At 41.9% G+C, this 22,179-nt stretch overlaps 1 protein-coding gene across 1 annotated transcript; it reads right to left on the bottom strand.

Annotated features, from left to right (window-relative positions):
- Window positions 1-382: 382 nt before the first annotated feature.
- On the bottom strand, window positions 383-22,179 carry LOC127027801 (adenomatous polyposis coli protein-like). The gene is made up of 5 exons (XM_050913637.1): window positions 22,153-22,179; window positions 20,801-20,878; window positions 9,136-9,252; window positions 7,905-8,119; window positions 383-7,389 (listed from the first exon to the last, which is right to left on the bottom strand). Exons 1-5 carry the CDS (start codon window positions 22,177-22,179, stop codon window positions 834-836), a joined length of 6,993 nt encoding a protein of 2,330 aa, XP_050769594.1. The 3' UTR covers window positions 383-833.

Consider the following 22,179-nt stretch of genomic DNA (forward strand, 5'->3'; position numbering starts at 1 on the left):
TGTTGAGACATCACCCATGTCTCATTAATAGAAGAGTAGCCACCTCACCTCAAGTACCAGAATATATAACAAGTTACAGCATAGCAAAAAAATTCTACTTACTTTAAGATAAAATCTAGTTCAGGTAAAATAATTTTGTTCAAGGTTTTACAGTTACACAGTTGTCCGTTTTTTTGTGGAGCACAAAGAAAGTGTAAATTGATACACCATAACTATCTATGCACATTATGTGACCATAGAAATGTTAATCATTACTTCAGAAAATGAACCATCAGTTCTATTCATGCAGAAAAGCAGGCTGGGAAAGCTTGTTCAGCAGAAACCATAGTACTGTGAATTTCACAGCCACATGATTAATTATTGTGTTAGAAGGACTCACAAATACTAAAATTGAGTTACTTTTTTGCATAAATAATACCAATTCTTCCTTGATGTAGTTTAGTCAGTCTGTAATCCATAAACAATTGATAAAGCAATATGACTGTATCATCTCTATCTGTAATGCTCATGATTTCAAGACAAGCAATGTTTAAAGGATTATAGGATGGGATGCTAATTAAATATGATAAACATACTGTACAAATATAATTGCATTAGCAATTTTATTCCAAGCTGTCAATTAGGCATTCCTCCAAAATATTACCGGTGAAGACAAAGTATACTATCAAATATGGCTTCCAGAACAAGGACCCTCTAACAAGAATCAAACCTATTTACAAAAGATAAAAACAACAAATAAAACCAACACCCAGTCTTTTAAAGTTTCATTTGAAACAAAATTTCTAAATAGCTGCTGTATATAATACATCAATTGCATTTATTTTTTGATGTACTTAAACAGAAGTCACCAGGTAAGAGCCAGAATGACGTTTAGGACTCTGAGTTCCGCTGAAGTCTGTATTTTCAGTCTTTGAGTCACGTTTCTTTGTGCTGTTATTTATTGGCGTTGGTATTTGTGATGGCCGAGCAGAATTGTTGTCCGCACTACTCTTCCTGGGACTTGGACTGTAGTTGAAAGGAGTCACTCTTGCTGCAACAGTACCACTGGGGGAGTTATGTTTGCTTGAGCTACTGGAACTGAATGGTGTACGCTCACTAACAGTACTTTCATTATTTTCTGGTGCAGGAAGAAGATTATTCTGTACAGGTTTTGCTTCCGTTCCTTTCTTGTCTGGACTGTCTATCTGAAAGAAAGAGTTTGGACAATTTTCTAAACCAATGGTATGAACAGGAACATTTCCATACCCTGGATTTTGTTTTTCATTAATCTCTTTAGAATCTTTATCATTCACACTCCCTTTCTCTGAAACACTGTCAATAACAGGGGGAGTACTTCTAGTTGGGGATCTTCCAGATTGAGGTTTATTAATAGGGCAGTCCTCTATCCTCACCCACACATCCTCTGTTTTAGAGACAGCTGGTGCCATCTGATAAATTAGAGTTTTGGAATCAGAGTCATTTGTTGCACCTGAGGAAGAATACTGAGGATCATTCATTATTTGAGGAATTTCATTTTCTTTTATTTTTCTCCAAGTACCTTTTGCTGGTGCTTGACTTTCTTTACTTTGTTTGTGTCTAGAAACAGAACTTCCATGTTGCTTTTCATCTTCACTTTTTGCCTTTTCACTGGATTCTGAAGAAGCTGACAGAATTGAGGAAGAACTTCCAGTTCTTCGCCAAGTGCTTACACGAGGAAGCGATGAGGAATGCTTACTATGTTCACGCTTCCATGTTCCTGTTCTATTGATTGGCAATCTAGATGGACTCTCAGAATGAGAACGAGCTATGTCATGATGTTTTGCTGGTCTCCCATCATATTCTACAGAAGGACTCAGATTAGGGGGTAAATTTTGCCAACCGCTAGTCTGGGCAGTTAAATGAGTGGATAAAGACATATCGGGAAGAGATGGACTTAAAACTGGAGTCTGTATTTGGGACCTAGTGGGAGAGCCTGGCCTGTAAGGAGACAGAGATTCAAATGAAGCAGACTCTTCTAATTTCTGTCTTAGAGTTGGACTCGAAGCTTCTTTAATAAAAGTTGACTGACGAACTAGAACAGGTCTTTCAGATCTGTCAGATTCACTTCCGCTAGATTTTGTGGATGACATTCTGGATAGTTCAGCCTTTTTGTTTGATCCACCACTATTGAGATTTTGGTTTAATCCTTTTGAAGCAGACTCACTTCTGGGAATGCCACTGGTACTCTTAGGTAAGGCAGTTTGCTTTGTAAGGTTTTGCTGGCTCATCTGCCTGCCTGGTGCTGTATATAACATTCTTCCTGAACTTGAAGATTTAGTTGAAGCTGTACTAGGAGATGATGTCCTTGGCAACTGAGACAGTTTGTTGGGAGGACTTATACCATTTCTTCCTGGGGAAATTGAGTTTCGGCCTGGAGATTGCAGAGGCCTGCTTAATGGCTGCTGTTGAGGTCTAGAAGGAGTGGAGTCTCTAGATCCTGATCTAGAAGGTCCTTTACTTGATCCACTCTGTTGAGATGGTTGCCTAGTTACAGGAGTTGACTCAGGTTTCACTGATGACTTGACTCCTCTTGGAAAACTAATGGAACTTTGGCCTTCACTGGGACTCTTGGAGTTTGCGTTTTTTAGTGGGGGACCTTTTTTGAAAACAGGACTAGTACTTGAGGAACTATTTCGAACTCCCGGAATATGAATCATTGTCCTACCACGTGAAATTGAAGTCATACTTGTTTGCTGTGATTGCTTTAACTGGCTTGAAACTTCTGAATTGGAGCAAGCTTTTCCTGTAATTATACTTTTATATACTTTTTTTCCTCCTTTGATTCCCTTATTTTCAGATTCTACTTTTTTAGACTCCAATGTACTCTTCTCCCCTGGCTTAAGAATTCTTGGACCTTTATTACTAGTAAAAGGCTTTTCTTCTTGGTCTGGGGTAAGATGAAATGGTGACCCTAGAGAAATACTAGATTTTAATGAAAGGATAGAGTCAGAGTCTGATGAAGCTCGTCTAGTCAGTGATGCAGCAGCTGCAGCTTGATGCAAGCTACTAACTATAGAATTTGCACCTTCTTGTATAGCTTTCCAATCAAAGTTCTCTGAATCAGGTGAGAAACCATGTTCTGAATCCGGCCCCTGTATCTCTCTCAAATTCAGTGTTAAATCTTTTGCCAATATATCACCCATATTTCTGGAATTATTTTTTTCACTTTCACTCTTTACTTTTGAGGGTTTTTTCTTTTTAGGCATAGCAGAACTAATGCATTCCTGCAACAGATCATCTTCTGAGTCAATACTAAGAGAACTCAGAGAGCTGTTTCTAGAGAAACATACAGGAGTATCTTCAACATGAAATGATTTAGGTGCATAACCAGAAGTCTGTGGTCTATTTGATTCTATCTGTGAATCAGGAGCCTCAGTTTGTTTTGCAGGTTCACTTTCTTTGTTGTTGTTTTCTTGATCAATATCACTGAAGGAACTAAGAGATGAATTGCGAGAAAAACATACAGGTGTGTTTTCAATAGCAAAATTCTGCATTTTCTCATCTGTAGCTGCTCCTCTGTCTGGAATATCTTTAGTTGACTGAGAGAAAGTTTTAGGTTGGCTTCTGCCTGTTGGGTATTTTTGGCAAACTTGTGTCCTATTACTTGGTTGCTGATTTGAAGACTGTTCTGTATTAGTGCAGTCTTCAGTTTCTGTTTCCTTTGCTTTTCCTTTTCGCAATTCTGCCTTCTGCCTTGAAAGGTCAACATCATCATCATCAAAATCTAAAGAACTTAGGGAATCATTTCGTGAAAAACAATAAGGAGTTCCCTCAATAGGTGTGTAATGATGAGGGGAATCAAATGCAAAGCTTCCTTTTACACGCTCTTCATTATTTGGAAGTTTGTCATTAAAATATCTTGAATTATTTTTAAGATTCTGTTTCTTTGTGTCTCTGTTCTCTGAATAGCTTCTTTCATTATTAATATAGCTTTTAGGCTCTGTGTTTTTTCTTACATGTGCTCTATATTCATTATTTTGGGGAATGGGCTTTACTGGTGATGTTGGCTTCTTTTTATCATGTTCTGACTGATTTTTGTTACTTACAGATAAAGATGTTTGTTGAATTTGATCCATTATCTTCTTCACTCTGAAAGGTTTGTGACTTTTTCCTTTTGGCATAGCTGAGTTAATACATTCGGCCAGAATATCACCTTCTTCTGTTTTGTCATCATCCAGTCCTGGGGCAGTCCTAGTTGAGCTTTTTGCTCTACGAGAGTCATCTGTACTTATACCTTCTGTAGGAATGGCGTCTCTCTTTTCAAACTCCCCTGACTCTGCCCTTGTACCCACATTCTCTACATTGGCTAACTCATTCGGTAGTGATTCTATTGTGAGGTCACTCAAAGATGTAGCTGTTGAAAAATTTATTGGTGTATCCTCAACAAAATATACCCGTGGCATATCATCTCCAGGTGTAAAACTCACACGCTTTTGGGACTGCAATCCAGTTTGTGAAGGCAAAAGTTTGTAAACTGGCAGTTGGCTTGGCTTTCTGGTTACAGGAGGAGGTATTTTTGAAGCAGATGCTTGAGAAGGCTTTTTGGCTTTACGTGAAGATTTTGTTGGCATTGCAGAAATAATACATTCTTCCAATATTTCAATATCATCATCATCGGAATCATCCATAATGTCCTTTTCTGCTTCAGTAGGCTTCTCTGCTTTCTTCTCTTGGTTATCCTTTGTATCATCTGGCTGTTCAGGTTCTGCTTCATTTCCATGTTCATTTTCATGTACAGGAGGCATTATTCTTAACTCTACATCTTTCTGTATAAATGGTTCATCAAGACTCAGACCACTTAGGCTAGAAGAGCAAGAAAATCCATCCGGTGTACTTTCTGTGGCAAAATGTAATAATGTATCAGCATCTGGCAGTATCTGAACTCTTTGAACAAATTCATTTATAGCTACCTGTCTAGGACCAGACTCTCTCTTTTCTGCATTAGGTACTTTGCCTTTAGCTACTTCCCTCTTTACTTGAGCTCCTTGAGCAGGGGGTGGAGTTTTACTTCTGCTTGGAGGCATTGTTTGTCCAGGGCTGTCTGGAAGATCACTGGGACTTATAATACCACTTACCATTCCACTGCAAGGCTCACTTTGAACTGAACTAGCAATTGAATGGCTTTCGAAACTATCCAGGGAACTTACAGAAGTACATCTGCTAAACATGAGTGGAGTCTCCTGCACATAATGTTCTGGTGGACTTTTAGGAGTGTGTGCACCACTCTTTGAGGGAGATTTGGCACCTGAAGAAAATTCAACAGCTTTATGTCTAGAAGAGTCAGAAGGAGATAAACTAGGAGTCTGAAGTCTACTGGATTTTGTTGTGATGTGCTGAGATGCTGATGCAACTTCACTTACTGTACCTTCTGTAGACAGAATCCCATTGTTTTCCTTTAGTTCTGCTATCTGTAATGTGTTATTAGCATCTGTCACATGTGTGGATTGATCACGTCCTATTTCATCTTCAGCTGATGACAAAGACGACAAAGAGCTACACCTTGAAAAACATATTGGTGTATCTTCCACACAGTAAGTTTGTATAGTTTCCTGATTAATAGAGGGAGTCTTACAGGAGGCAGTTTTTTGAGCATGACTGCTTCTACTCTGTGCAGAACTTGGGTGAAGCTGATTCTGTCTCTCTGAACTACCTGAAGGGGTTGATATGTTCCCACAGCTTGAGGAAATATGGTCAGTTTTAGTGCTTTGCACTGATGAACTGTTTGAAAAAGTAAAAGATGGTTTCTGAGAAGAGGGAGGAACTTCTGTTGAATATTTTAGACTATAATCAATAGGCTGATCAACATGATGTTCCTCTTTATTGTACTTTATGCTATAATTAGTTGGTCTGTCTTCTTCCTCTTTGTGTTGTTCCTCCTCGGAGTAGCGTTCACTATAGTTGGTTGGCTTATCATTGTCATAATCATCAACCTGGCACAAGGACTGGTTTACTTTCTGATTAATTCCAAGAGTTGAGCCTACTCTGCTCTGCTCTGAACCATTGGATCCTCTTGATCTAAAAGAAGAAACACACTCTTGCTGTCCAAAAGGTGACTGATATTTCATGCACTTATCATCTCCACTTTCAGTGTATGTGGAAAAAGTTGCATTTTGGCTCCTTAACTGTCTTTGTTCATTTTGTTTTATTTCATCATCTATTATATGCTTAGGCCTTGCCCATCTTTCATTCTGAGAGGGACTTTGCCTTCCAGAATTTAACTGTTCATCCGAATATTTAAGACTATAATTAATAGGAGTGTCTAGCTCTTCATCATTGTCATCCATATGATTTGCACTATGTATCTTATGTGCCAAGTCAGCTGGGTATTGACCATAACTACAAAATTTACTTTCATCATCTTCCGAGTAAGATTCAATGGAAGGTTTCATTTGGCCTCTTTTACCATAGCCATCACTGCTGCTGACACTATTTAAACTATCATTTGAAGCTCTCTTGTATTCCATTTTTGTATAAAGCATAGGACATGTCCTGTTTGAATTCTCAGATTTAGGAAAGTATGTATTTGAGTGAGTATGGGCAGCAGCTGTTCTTCTTGGGACATTTCTGTCTTCTGTCAAACAGTGCATTTCAGAAGTGGAACAAGAACTTCTGTCTTCTTGTGGAATATGCATGCTTGTTACTTCCATAACTTTGGCAATCATCTGAGCTGCAGCAGTAATCTGCATTCCTGTTCTCTTAGAGGAGTTCCCAGTATTCTCTGTAGCTGGATGATAGCTATTTAAACCTACTGCTCCATCCCTATCAAGACTTCTGTCTTTCTCAGATCGAGAGTTTTCTATGTTTCCTCTACTAGAGGAAGAGGAGCCAGGCAATACTGTAGCATTTAAATATGGTGAAAGTACAGTCATATGACCAGTATTAAAACTCTCTGATCTGTAAATCCCATCATCATGTCGACTGGAATCCAAAACATACTCATTGTATGTATTTTGCTTATGTCTCTGCTTATTATGGTGAGATGCTTTTGGGCTTAAATTATCTATGTTGTCAAAAGTCTCTGATAAATGCTGAGCATCTAATTCTGCTTCCAGCGCCTTTTGTTTTCTAACATGAAGAGATGGTAAGCTTGATCCTGGAGACATAATGTTGGCATCCTTATATTTTGCTGGCCTATTTGCCATCAGGTTTCTTAGAGCTGCAGCACTGCCCATTGCTATCATTTTGTGTTTTGAGTGAATGAGATTTTTGAGCATGCTCACTGCTCCCATGTCCCACAGCGCCTCCTGATCTTTTGCATTTCGTGCAGAAAGATTCCACAGGGTCCCACATGCATTACTGACTATTGTCAAACTGTGTGACTTCAAATGCTGTAACAAGGTTTGTAAGCAGCTGTTCTCTCGCAAGATTTGCCTGGTGTTGAGTGATTGAAAACAAAAATCAGTAAGTGGCATTTCAAAAGGATAAGAGACAAAGCAAAACAAAAACCTATTATGTTATAGGCAAGTCTAATCCATAGTAAGGATAATTATGAATTCTTCAGTGCAAATTTATCTTATTTTTTCCTCAAGTTTTCATCTGAATGTTAATCAAATCCTATACAAATATGAACAGTTTGCTCCCACACTATCCTCTCCATATAAACCATTCCAGGTGGTTTCCTATGGCTGATAATAACTTATGAATTTCCTCTCTCTTTTCAGGAAAAGCTTTTAGTACAATTAATCATTTAACAAGCAGCAGATATATTAATCCTTTTGCATATTCCTGTTATCTAAATTAAATACTTGCCTTATCAAATCAATTAAAAAAAAATGCTTAATTGCTATACTTAAAACATGCATTCATATTAAGACTTGGTCATACAAACTATTAAATATACTTTTGGTACCACTACTGATTCTCAGAAAAATAGAATGTATATTCACCTGTGGTCCTCATTAGTAGCAATTAAGCTAGAAACATTTCTTAATATTCCTCCTCCACTTTCTATGATGGCTAAAGTGTTTGTTTGGCTCCGGTATGTCAGTGTACCAACTAGAAATGCAAGAGCACCATCAACAGCACATATATCACCTTTGTTCTCAGTACAGTGTGCTGACAAATTCCATAAGGCACTCAAAACGCTTTTTAGGGTGGATTCCTAGGAGAATAATAAAATGACAGAATTAGAGAGTTTTCAACTATTGATCATAAGCCCTCAGAAGTATGCAAGTTAGCTTCAAGGAGGTAGTGACAAACTTGTTTTTCTAGCTCTCATGGATGCAAAGATAGCTTTGAAAATGTGAACCAAGAATAACCTAAAGAAATAATTCCTGCTGAACCTGCACACAGTCTAAAAAAACATATACAGACATAATACATACATAAACTGCCTCACTTATTCTAATCCAGATTTGCAAATAACAGAATTCATTGACCATGGAATTTAGCTTCTTTCCAGTTCACTGCAGAATCTGATTTTTGATTGACATGAAATCTCTACTGTGTTGTATATTGATGACCAATGTTTTGCTTTCTGTTTTACTGCATATGCCACTATTTCTCTAGCTTTTTTTCACAAATGAGAATTAAGTGTGTTTCAGGCTCTGCTTTCTGTGCTGATAAACTAGAGGCAAGCAGCAGTGCACGCATAACTACTTTTGTTTGCTTCTCTCTCCTTTCCTCAGCTATGGATTTGCTATTGCTTGCCAGAAAGTTTCAGAAGTATGCGCCACAATACTTGTCAGCTGCCATAACAGTAAAAAGTTTGTAGATTAGCTGGCAGGGAACACTGGGATGGAATATAATCCTGTTGGGATATCAAGTAGACATCTCTAGAATGACAAATTTACAAAATCAGAAGATGGTTTTATTAAAACTGCAAAATTATAAAAAAGGCTATTGGAACAGCACAGCTCATGAAACTGAAGAGTGAAAGCTATCAACCCTTGTAAATAAAATTACAGAAACACTAGTAGTTCTCAGATGTCATTGCTGCATTGTGATCTGCTGCCCAGTTAACTCAAAGCAATTCTCTTCTTCAAAGGAAAGTACCTGAAACACCGCAAATATTTGACTAAAACTGCTTATGTCAAAAAAGGATAACAATATTTGTATTTTGTGTAAAATTAATGCAATCTCTCAAAAATTTATCTCATAATCATTTATATATGATACCTTCTTAACTTCTAAAGCACATTCCATCAATGCTTTCACACTTCCAACTTCACGTAGAGTCTTTTTACTGTTTACATCTGCTCGCCAGGACAAGTTCCTCAAAACACTTGCAATGACCTGCAAAACATGAAAGAAAAATAACTTATCTCAAAATAGCTACTCCTTTAGGAGGTTATCAGCATTTCCTCCTGGATTTCTGGAACACTATAGAATTCATTAACAGTGGCAATGTTCAGCTGCTGAACTAGCTTTTTTGCTGAAATTCACCTTTTGTTCTGTTGCCAGCTAGACTGTCCTAAGATTTCAGTATGAAGTTTGATCAAAGGTACTGGCTTTTGTGTATAAAATAAATAAAGATTTGAAAGCAGGTTCCCTGCTTTCCACACTGGCTGAAAAATTGGACCAAAAACTCAGATTTGTGCTCTACTCTGATGTCTGCTGTAGACTTATTATGCAGTCTCAGGAGAGAGATTTATATAATTTTTCCTCAGCTTTTCCACTTGTAAAATAGGACAATCATACTAACCTGTCCCTCAGAGGTATGGTATGATTACCTTTATTAATGTTTATCAAGCTCTTTGAATACACTGTGTCTTTTATAATCAGAATAGTTATCCATCGAAGATGGGTAGCCATTCAGCCTAGGTTCTTGTCCTTGGCAGCAGCTAGACTGAGATGCTTCAAAGTAAAGTGCAACTGTCAAGACAGTGGACAGTCATTAAATATTTAACTCCATCAATTTATGGGCAGTTGTAAGCATGTATATCCCTCATAAAAATATATTTGATAGAATACTGTTATCTATGGATGTTCTCATTGTCACAAAAGTGTATAACCTTGTTATGTGATAAAAGCTCATCTGCACACCCACAAAGGAGCTCAGAGAGGCAATGGCAGGTGGGGGACCCAAATAATACCCTGCCCCAGCTCCTCCCAGGCCCATCACAGGAGCCAGCAGCCCATCACAGGCCCATCTGCAGAAGCCCAGAGGAGCACAGGGATACACAATGGCAGGCGGGAACCCAAATTAAGGACTCAGAGGAAGGGACCCCCTGTCCAGGACACTCCCAAGGCTGTCCCAGCAGAGCCATCAGCCCCGTTATCCAGGTGTGAAACTCATCAAGGTGAGCGCTCTCCAAAGCACCTTTCAGACTGAGAGGAGTTACTGCCCTGGGGTAAAGGACACATTATGGGATGCAAGGGAAGAGCATTTCAGGATTGCACAGGACTTATTATGGGATGTTTAGAGGAGGAACCAAAGGAGGGGAAAAGGTGAGATCTAGGTTATTTTGGGGAGAAACAAGTGTAGGAAAATAGAGAAATGATGGGATAAGAGGGGCTGGTCACATATAAATAGTTTGCTGGTCAGTATGTTTGTCTGGCTACACCCTGCACTTAATCTATCTTATGCATCTTCTTCTTCCTGTGTCTGTCCTATCTTCTTATTAAATTCCTTTCTAACTCTAACTTTCTAACTCCCTGGGTGAGGGTCATAGGGGCCCATATGTCTGTGGTGACAGTAACAAGAGCGAGTGCAGGTGTGCAAGTGAGCATGTGAGCACTAGCAAATATCAAGCTGGACTAGCTGGTGAATAGGTGAAGTGGCCTAGGAGCAAGGGGGTGAGTGGGTCTCTAAGGGCCAGCTCTGTGTGTGAGAGCGCCTGTGTGTCTCTAAGGGCAAGAGCACAGGGGATCGGCTATGGGACCAGGTGAGTCCCAGCCAGCTCTGGGTGTGAGAGTGCCTGTGTGTCTCTAGGGGCAAGAGCACAGGGGGGTCAGCTATTGGTACTTGGAAAGTCCTGGCCAGCTGTGTGTGTGTGTGCATGCGCATGCGCGCGCGCGTGTGTGTGAGACGGTCTGTACCAGCAACTGAAGTAGGGCTGTGGTCTCAGGGGCTCCTATGTCCAGGTGCCAGCAACTGGGGAGACTGGGATCCAGGGGCCAGCTACTGGGCAGACTGTCTGAGCCCAGCTGCTGGAGGGATTCACCTTGCACATATGCATATATATATTCTCACTACTGGATCTCCATCCTGCTCAACCAGAGAGGGGAGCAGGATAAGGCTGTTGCTGTGCTTGTGGGAGTGCTCTGCGTGTCTGTGATCTTTGTGGCCAGCCATGTACCTGCATATATATATGTGGTGTATACATGTCCTCTGTGTGTGTGTGCCTACTGGGAATACATTTTCAGCCTCACTACTGGTTGGATCTGGGGGCAATGGAGCTGCAACAGCCTCACCTCTGTTGGGATACTGGATTCGGCCCTCCCTAACAAAGTTTTTAAAAATATTACTGAACTATTGGTCTTGACATTTAATGATAAATTTAAATTTGCTGTTTTTCATTTCAATGATAAAAATGAGTAACTGGCACAATTTACCTGTGTTACATCATTCCTGTCCTGGTTTCAGCTAGGACAGAGTTAATTTTCTTCCTAGTAGCTGGTATAGTGCAGTGGTTTGGATTTAGTAGGAAAAGAATGTTGATAACACACTGATGTTTTTAGTTGTTGCTAAGTAGTGTTTATACTAAGTCAAGGATTTTTCAGCTTCTCATGCCCAGCCAGCAAGAAGGCTGGAGGGGCACAAGAAGCTGGGAGGGGACACAGCCAGGACAGCTGACCCAAACTGGCCAAAGAGCTATTCCATACCATATGACATCATGCCCAGTATATAAACTGGGGGAGCTGGCTGGGAGGGGTGGATTGCGGCTCGGGAACTAACTGGGCATCGGTCAATGAGTGGTGAGCAATTGCATTGTGCACCACTTGCTTTGTATAGTTTAATTCTTTTAGCATTACTATTGTCATATTATTGTTATCATTATTATTATTTTCCTTCCTTTCTGTCCTATTAAACTGTCTTTATCTCAACTCACGAGGGTTTTTTTTTCCTGATTCTCTCCCCCATCCCAGGGGTGGGGGGGCAGTGAGCGAGCGGCTGCGTGGTGCTTAGCTGCCGGCTGGGGTTAAACCACGACAGTCCTTTTTGGCGACCAACGTGGGGCTCGACGGGTTGAGATAATGACAAATCTGACTGGAATGTGTTAGAACAAATTTGTTATAAACATACATTGTATTAGTTCAATAGATGCTGGTCACAATGTTGATGTATTTGCTCTCAAAGTTGGTGCACTTGTTCTTAAAGGTGCATTATGGAATACCTTACTTGCAGTATATGCTCCCTGTTGTGCTGTTTATCACCCGTGGGAACTGGGCCAGAGTTATCATGTTGTTCTACTTTGTAACACTGGCTTATGATAAGATAGAATTGCTGGTCATGAAACTAATCTGGTATTTGTACTCAGCATTGCCGTCACCTCCGTACTTCAGGAGCCGTCTATCAGAAACTATTAATAATTACACCTTGTACCTTTTCTCATCGGAGAGCCAATCCACGGGGGAGACACATTTCTTCAGCTTCCCCTTCTCCTCCAGGCAAATTACAGTAGCTCTTGAGAATTTTGAATATCCTTGGGATGTTCAAACCAGCATGTTCCTATTGCTATGTCTCCTGAATGTGTTCCAGGCCTTGTTTAAGGTTAAACAACTGTTTAAGAATACCTTTCGGAAATCTGCCCCGAGGCTTAATAGCCATGGGTGGCATGGCATGTGGGAGAATATGGGCAGGTATCTAGAGAAATTCTCACCTCCAATGGTTTGGAACTTCACTCCCGAACAACTACAGGACCCTGATAAAGTGACAGACTATCTGAAAGGAAAATGCTGTGGCGATTCCAAAGAGGCACAACTTATCGCACTGTGCTGGGCCCTGGCTAGTATCTACCAAACACTGCTCGATACTGTGCAGCACCCTCAGGGGGAAGGGAGGGAAAACAGACCGACAGATACTGCGGCTACTCCAACCTCTGCAACAGACACGGTGGCTACTCCGACCACTGCAATAGACACGGTGGCTACTCCAACCCCTGCGACAGGCGCTGCGGCTACTCCAACCCCTGCGACAGGCACTGCGGCTACTCCGACCCCTGCGACAGGTGCTGCGGCTACTCCAACCCCTGCGACAGGCACTGCGGCTACTCCAACCCCTGCGACAGGCACTGCAGCTGAACCAGAGAACCAACCTGTGCTGGTATCAGTCGCCCCTATACAGAAGAAGAAATATACAAAAAAATCAGTTCGTTTAGCAAAGGATGAAGATGAACCAGGGTCATCACGAGAACAGGAGGAAGAGGCAGAACCAGAGGTAATCACCCGATCCCTATCCCTGAGTGAGCTGCGGGATATGCGAAAAGATTTCAGCCGTCGTCCAGGTGAACACATTATCACCTGGCTGCTCCGATGCTGGGACAATGGGGCTAGTAGCCTGGAATTAGAGGGTAGGGAAGCCAAGCAGCTGGGATCACTTGCTAGGGAAGGGGGCATTGATAAGGCAATTGGAAAAAGGGACACAAGCCCTCAGCCTCTGGAGGCGACTCCTGTCAAGTGTGAAGGAAAGGTATCCCTTTAAGGAAGATGTTATATGTCACCCAGGCAAGTGGACCACCATGGAAAGAGGTATTCAGTACCTGAGGGAATTAGCCGTGCTAGAGATGATTTATTATGACCCGGACGGTGCACAATTACCCAGAGATCCAGATGAAGTTCAATGCACACGACCCATGTGGCGGAAGTTTGTACGGAGCGCACCATCATCGTATGCCAACCCATTGGCAGTACTAACTTGGAAAGATGAAGAGGCACCGACAGTGGATGAAATGGCTCGCCAACTCCGGCAATATGAAGAAAATCTCTCTTCATCCCTACGAGCCTGTGTTTCGGCTGTGGAAAAACTGTCAGAAAAGTCCGAAGAACTGATTGAACTGATCAAAAATTCCTACTCCCCACCTGTACAGACCAATATCTCAGCTATTAGGAGTGAGCATTCCTCTGATCAAGAGAGAGAATATAGAAGGTATACACCACGGGGTACCCTGTGGTTTTACCTGCGTGACCACGGAGAGGATATGAGGAAGTGGGATGGAAAACCTACCTCGACCCTAGATGCACGGGTACGTGAATTGAAAGGAAAAACAACCAGAAAAGGGGATTCTTCCAGGAAAGATGCCACTCCGGTTGCCAGACAAAGTAGAAGGGCTTCTGACCCTCTTGAAGGGACCTCTAAGTCATTTTTACAAGAAGTGAGTAACAAATACTCTGACCAGGATTAGAGGGGCCCTGCCTCCAGCCAGGTGGAGGAAAGGGACAACTGGGTTTATTGGACTGTGTGGATTCGATGGCCTGGCACATCAGACCCACAGGAGTATAAGGCTCTAGTGGACACTGGTGCACAGTGTACTCTAATGACATCAAGTTATAAAGGGGCAGAACCCATTTGTATTTCTGGGGTGACAGGGAGATCCCAACAGCTAACTGTATTGGAGGCTGAAATAAGCCTAACTGGGAATGAGTGGCAGAAACACCCCATTGTGACTGGCCCAGAGGCCCCATGCATCCTTGGCATAGACTCTCTCAGGAGAGGGTATTTTAAAGACCCAAAGGGGTACAGGTGGGCTTTTGGTATAGCTGCCTTGGAGACAGAGGGAATTGAACAGTTGTCCATCTTACCTGGCCTCTCTGAGGACCCTTCTGTTGTGGGGTTGCTGAGGGTCGAAGAACAACAGGTGCCGATCGCTACCACAACGGTGCACCGGTGGCAATATCGCACCAACCGAGACTCCCTGATTCCCATCCATAAGCTGATTCGTCGACTGGAGAGCCAAGGAGTGATCAGCAGGACTCGCTCACCCTTTAACAGCCCCATTTGGGCAGTGCGAAAGTCTAATGGAGAATGGAGACTAACAGTAGACTATCGTGGCCTGAATGAAGTCACACCACCACTGAGTGCTGCTGTGCCAGACATGCTAGAACTTCAATATGAACTGGAGTCAAAAGCAGCCAAGTGGTATGCCACAACTGATATCACTAATGCATTTTTCTCAATCCCTTTGGCAGCAGAGTGCCGGCCACAGTTTGCTTTCACTTGGAGGGGCGTCCAGTACACCTGGAATCGACTGCCCCAGGGGTGGAAACACAGCCCCACCATTTGCCATGGACTAATCCAGACTGCACTGGAAAAAGGTGAAGCTCCAGAACACCTGCAATACATTGATGACATCATCGTATGGGGCAACACAGCAGAAGAACTTTTTGAGAAAGGGGAGAAAATAATCCAAATCCTTCTGAAAGCTGGTTTTGCCATAGAACAGAGTAAGGTGAAGGGACCCGCACAGGAGATTCAATTTTTAGGAATAAAATGGCAAGATGGACGTCATCAGATCCCAATGGATGTGATCAACACAATAGCAGCTATGTCTCCACCCACTAGTAAACAGGAAACACAAGCTTTCTTAGGTGTTGTAGGTTTTTGGAGAATGCATATTCCAAATTATAGTCTGATTGTAAGACCTCTCTATTAAGTGACCCAGAAGAGGAATGATTTTAAATGGGGCCCTGAGCAACAACAAGCCTTTGAACAGATTAAACGGGAGATAGTTCATGCAGTAGCCCTTGGGCCAGTCCGGGCAGGACCAGATGTTAAAAATGTGCTCTACACCGCAGCCGGGGAGAATGGCCCTACCTGGAGTCTCTGGCAGAAAGCACCCGGGGAGACCCGAGGTCGACCTCTAGGGTTTTGGAGTTGGGGATATCGAGGATCTGAGGCCCGCTATACTCCACATGAAAAGGTGATATTAGCAGCATATGAAGGAGTCTGAGCTGCTTCAGAAGTGGTTGGTACTGAAACACAGCTCCTATTAGCACCCCGACTGCCAGTGCTAGGCTGGATGTTCAAAGGGAAGGTCCCTTCTACGCATCATGCAACTGATGCTACGTGGAGTAAGTGGGTTGCACTGATCACACAATGAAGTCGAATAGGAAACCTTAGTCGCCCAGGAATTCTGGAAGTGATCACAGACTGGCCAGAAGGCAAAGATGTTGGAATATCACCGCCAGAGGAGGAGGTGACGGGTGCTGAAGAGGCCCCACTGTATAATAAACTGCCAGAACATGAGAGGCAATATGCCCTGTTCACTGATGGGTCCTGTCGCATTGTAGGAAAGCATCGGAGGTGGAAGGCGGCTGTATGGAGTCCTATACGACAAGTTGCAGAAACTGCAGAAGGAGAAGGTGAATCGAGTCAGTTTGCAGAGGTGAAAGCCATCCAGCTGGCTTTAGACATGGCTGAACGAGAAAAATGGCCAATACTTTATCTCTCTACTGACTCATGGATGGTGGCTAATGCTCTGTGGGGGAGGTTGCAGCAATGGAAGCGGAGTAACTGGCAACGCAGAGGTAAACCCATCTGGGCTGCTGCATTGTGGCAAGATATCGCTGCCCGGCTAGAGAACTTGGTTGTGAAAGTACATCATGTAGATGCCCACATACCCAAGAGCCGGGCCACTGAAGAACATCAAAACAATCAACAGGTAGACAAGGCTGCTAGGATTGAAGTAGCTCAGGTAGATCTGGACTGGCAACATAAGGGTGAATTATTTTTAGCTCGGTGGGCCCATGACACCTCAGGTCATCAGGGAAGAGATGCAACATATAGATGGGCTCGCGATCGAGGGGTGGACTTGACCGTGGACACTATCGCACAGGTTATCCATGAATGTGAAACATGTGCTGCAATTAAGCAAGCCAAGCGGTTAAAGCCTCTTTGGTATGGAGGACGATGGCTGAAATACAAATATGGGGAGGCCTGGCAGATTGACTATATCACACTCCCACAAACCCACCAAGGCAAGCGCTATGTGCTTACAATGGTGGAAGCAACCACCGGATGGCTGGAAACATATCCCGTGCCCCATGCCACTGCCCGGAACACTATCCTGGGCCTTGAAAAACAAATCTTATGGCGACACGGTACCCCAGAAAGAATTGAGTCAGACAATGGGACTCATTTCCGGAACAATCTTATAGACACCTGGGCCAAAGAGCATGGCATTGAGTGGGTGTATCACATCCCCTATCATGCACCAGCCTCTGGGAAAATCGAGCGATACAATGGACTGTTAAAGACTACATTGAAAGCAATGGGTGGTGGGACCTTTAAACATTGGGATACACATTTAGCAAAGGCCACCTGGTTAGTCAACACTAGAGGATCTGCCAATCGGGCTGGCCCTGCCCAATCAGAACTTTTACGTACTGTAGAAGGGGATAAAGTCCCTGTAGTGCACGTGAAAAGTATGCTAGGGAAGACAGTCTGGGTTACTCCTGCCTCAGGCAAAGGCAAACCCATTCGTGGGATTGCTTTTGCTCAAGGACCTGGGTGCACTTGGTGGGTGATGCGGAAGGATGGGGAAGTCCAATGTGTGCCTCAAGGGGATTTGATTTTAGGTGGGAATAGCCAGTGAATTAAATTGTATTATGTTAATTGCTATATAACCCTGTCACTGTATGTTATCGTTACTATAGTTGTTATATGCTATATCAACAGTATTACAGTAAGAATTATCTAGATTAATAAAGAATGAACTTTGATAAAACCGAGTGAAGTGCAGTAGTGATGGAACCAGGACTGACTGCAGCATGCAACAATCCAACACCACACACCATCCTCCTGCTGCGCCCAATGTCATCTGCCTGCTGTGCTGCACCAAAGCCGGATCCTGCTCTGCCCACTGAGCGGACTTCACACCATCCGTCCTGCCCAGACAGACTGTTATGATAGATGGAGTCCAAAGTCATGGACTGAATGAACTCAATGAACATTTTAAATGGACATTGTAAAGGCTTATACATTAAGGGAATGATATCTGTGTTATATGTATCAAAAGACAGGAAAAGTTGTGGTGATTAATTGAAAATGCATTGGAAAGTGTGGGACCTGGACATGATGTAGATGGTATAGAATAAGGGGTGGATACTGTCCTGGTTTTGGCTAGGATAGAGTTAATTTTCTTCCTAGTAGCTGGTATAGTGCTGTGTTTTGGATTTAGTAGGAAAAGAATGTTGATAACACACTGATGTTTTTAGTTGTTGCTAAGTAGTGTTTATACTAAGTCAAGGATTTTTCAGCTTCTCATGCCCAGCCAGCAAGAAGGCTGGAGGGGCACAAGAAGCTGGGAGGGGACACAGCCAGGACAGCCGACCCAAACTGGCCAAAGGAATATTCCATACCATATGACATCATGCCCAGTATATAAACTGGGGGAGCTGGCTGGGAGGGGCGGATCGCAGCTCGGGAAGTAACTGGGCATCGGTCAATGAGTGGTGAGCAATTGCATTGTGCACCACTTGCTTTGTATAGTTTAATTCTTTTAGTATTACTATTGTCATATTATTGTTATCATTATTATTGTTTTCATTCCTTTCTGTCCTATTAAACTGTCTTTATCTCAACTCATGAGGTTTTTTTTTTCCCTGATTCTCTCCCCCATCCCAGGGGTGGGGGGGCAGTGAGCGAGCAGCTGCGTGGTGCTTAGCTGCCAGCTGGGGTTAAACCACGACAATTCCTTATGTTGTTTTACCTCTCTCATGTCCTCATTTGCTTACGACCAAAACAGTCTGTCTTTCAATACTTATAATAGTCTTTCAACATAAACATCTTTCAATGTTTAAAATCACTTATTTTACCTATCTATCTCAAATATTTTCTGCATTTTTTTTGATCATTAGCTGATCAGAAATAAAAAAAAATTCCATCTATTGCAAATTATTCTTTGCTTTTTAAACACTTGCTGCATATTGAGCAGATGCTTTTGTTGACTTGTCACTACAGTGATTTCAAGCTCTTGTTTTAAATGAACTGCAACCATTCAGAAAAGTAGTAATGCGTATGAACAGTTGCATTTACTTCTTCCAACATACAGTACTTTCCATTTAAATAATGAATTGCCTGTGCTGCTTATTTTAAAAATTTTTATACACTTCTGGACTTCCTCACAGTCCTCTTTAATCTTGATAAATCTAAATAATTATACAACACTGTCACCCTGCAGTTGACTTCTTTTTCAAGAGTACTAAATATACTTAATATCTGTCCTAATAACAAATCAGAGACTGTACCCAGTATCCTTTATTGTAATTTTAACTATTTTCTCAACCATAATTACTTAGCTTCTCAACTAGTGGGGAAATTCAACAGTGTCTTAAGATAGAAAGTCAATTTTACTTAAAATTGTTCTTTTATCTATTTTCTGATGATTCACTGTTGATGATTTAAGAAAAGACTGTTTATTTACAGGATATTTTTCTTTACACAGCATGAGACACTGGAAGAGACATGCTGGTTTAACACCAAACACTTTGCTGACACTTGAACAAAGCTTCTTTAGGAGGTGCTGGTGTAAAAAGTGGGTATATATGTACTAAGAGAACAACCTTATCAAGTGTCATACAAATTCTCCTTTGAAGTAGAGCTTCCTCTACTGTTATTAGTCTATTATTTATTTGCTGCTAGTGTAGGAGGAGTCTCAGATGCCACAATACTGCATTAACCCTCAGGGTAATCCTAGTCCATTAGCACTATCACTAGTAAACTAAATCAGCGAATCTCAGATTGCTCAAACTTATCTTGAAAACTGGACTTCCACTAACAGATCAGGGTCATAAAAGTGAGTTTTATAGCTGATATATACATACTTTGGTGAGAAAACAGAATTTGACCCAGAGTTAAGCATTTTTATAACCAGAAAGTTGTACTTCATAATTTACAGAACAAATACAAGTACAAACTTTGCATCAAAGTTAATGCTGACAAGACAACATAAGAATGAATATGAAAAAAAGAGAATCAGACTGGGAAGGATGGAACATTTCAAAGAGATAGCCTAATTAAAAAAAGAGAAAGCGCTCTATGAACAGAGCACTAGAAATCATAGAATCATAGCATCACAGAATCATAGAATCATTTAGGTTGGAAAAGACCCTTAAGATCATCAAGTCCAACTGTTAACCTAACACTGCTGAGTCCACCACTAAACCATGTCCCTAAGCACCACATCTACATGTCTTTTAAATACCTCCAGGGATGGTGACTCAACCACTTCCCTGGGCAGCCTGTTCCAATGCTTGACAACCCTTTCGGTGAAGAAATTTTTCCTAATATCCAATCTAAACCTCCCCTGGTGCAACTTGAGGCCATTTCCTCTCGTCCTATCACTTGTTACTTGGGAGAAGAGACCGACACCCACCTTGCTACAACCTCCTTTCAGGTAGTTGTAGAGAGCGAGAAGGTCTCCCCTCAGCCTCCTTTTCTCCAGACTAAACAAACCCAGTTCCCTCAGCTGCTCCTCATAAGACTTGTTCTTTAGATCCTTCACCAGCTTCATTGCCCTTCTTTGGACATGCTCCAGCACCTCAATGTCTTTCTTGTAGTGAGGGGCCCAAAACTGAACACAGGATTCGAGGTGCGGCCTCACCAGTGCTGAGTACAGGGGGGACGATCACTTCCCTAGTCCTGCTGGCCACAGTATTTCTGATACAAGCCAGGATGCTGTTGGCCTTCTTGGCCACCTGGGCACACTGCCAGCTCATATTCAGCCGATGTCATGAAAGAAGATATGAATTCAAGCATAAAAATAACTCATGGAGAGGCCAAATGAGTGGAAAGAAAGGGGAGCAGAAATACAACATTCTAATACAACTCAATGAAATTGAAGGGATGCAAGATGATGGAAATGTGCAAGCCAAGGAAATATTTCATCTCAAAAGGAAGTACCTGCTGCAAGTCTTCACTTTCAGACTTCGATTGGGCTACAAGAGCTCTCATGCAGTCCTTCATAGAACATAATGTAGCCTGTTAGGAATCAGGAGAAAAAAGAAAATAAATAGAGTATTAAATGACACATTAGGTGGCTTGATTGTGCATAATTCTTTGATATTTTAAGCTATTAATCTCTGAAGTTCAAAAAAGCTTAATAAAATGTTTCCAATAACAGATATTTGATCTACAATTATTAAAATGTTAAGCATAAATATCAGTTTCTATTCTGGGAAATACATAAGTGGTGAAATTGTGCTAAATTTTATACTTTTGACAACAAGTCTAGGACCAAATCTGGAACACTAATAGTTTAGAAGCCTTCTTCACTATGTCCTGGATATGAAACTGGACATTCACCTGTAAGTTGGCAATGTGTTGTTACCTGATGTCTATTGAGTCTCACAATCATACTTTTTCTTTCAAATATGCATAATATGAAAAGTAATATGACAATTTAAAACTGATACAAATACAAGAACATTCCTGACTTCTGAAGACCAAATTACTTTTTAAGAATACAGTAGTAATTGAAAAACTGTAAGGCATACACAAAGCACAATTAAAAATTCTTCAAAAACAAAAGTATGTTAGAAATGCATTATTCATTAGCTGGATAACATGTACATTTACATCACTGAATAGTTTAGTTTGTGCTATAAACCCAATAACTGCAGCCTTGCAGCAATTACTAATCAGATGATTTTAAGAGGCAGTATTTTGTGAAGCACTTCATTTGTAGGAGGGATTTGTTTCACTCTGTTTAAAACTGGGAGCAAAAAGTGAGTAGTATGAAATCTGGTTTTATTTTTGCAGAATCACAGAATGGTTGAGGTTGGAAGGGACCTCCAGAGGTCATCTGGTCCAACCCCTCTGCTCAAGTAGGGCCACCTGGAGCCGTTTGCCCAAGACCATGTCCAGATGGCTTTTGAATATCTCCAAGGAGAGAGACTCCACAACCTCTCTGGGCAACCTGTTTGAGTGGTCAGTCACCGTCACAGTGGAAAAGTGTCTCCTGACGTTCAGACCGGAACCTCCTGTGTTTCCATTTGTGCCCATTGCCTCTTGTCCTGTCCCTGGGCACCACTGAAAAGAGCCTGGCTCTGTCTTCTTTGCACCCTCCCTTCAGGTATTTATGTACATTGATGAGATCCTCCCTGAGCCTTCTCTTCTCCAGGCTAAACAGTTCCAGTCCCTCGCCCGGTGCAGAACAGGAGTACACCACTAGTTACTGGTCTGCAACTAGACTTCGTGCCACTGATCAGCACCCTCTGGGCCTGGCTGTTCAGCCAGTTCTCAGTCCACCTCACTGTCTGCTTCATCCAGCCATACTTCAT

Source organism: Gymnogyps californianus, chromosome Z, assembly GCF_018139145.2.
Source record: "Gymnogyps californianus isolate 813 chromosome Z, ASM1813914v2, whole genome shotgun sequence".
Classification (NCBI taxonomy): Eukaryota; Metazoa; Chordata; class Aves; order Accipitriformes; family Cathartidae; genus Gymnogyps; species Gymnogyps californianus.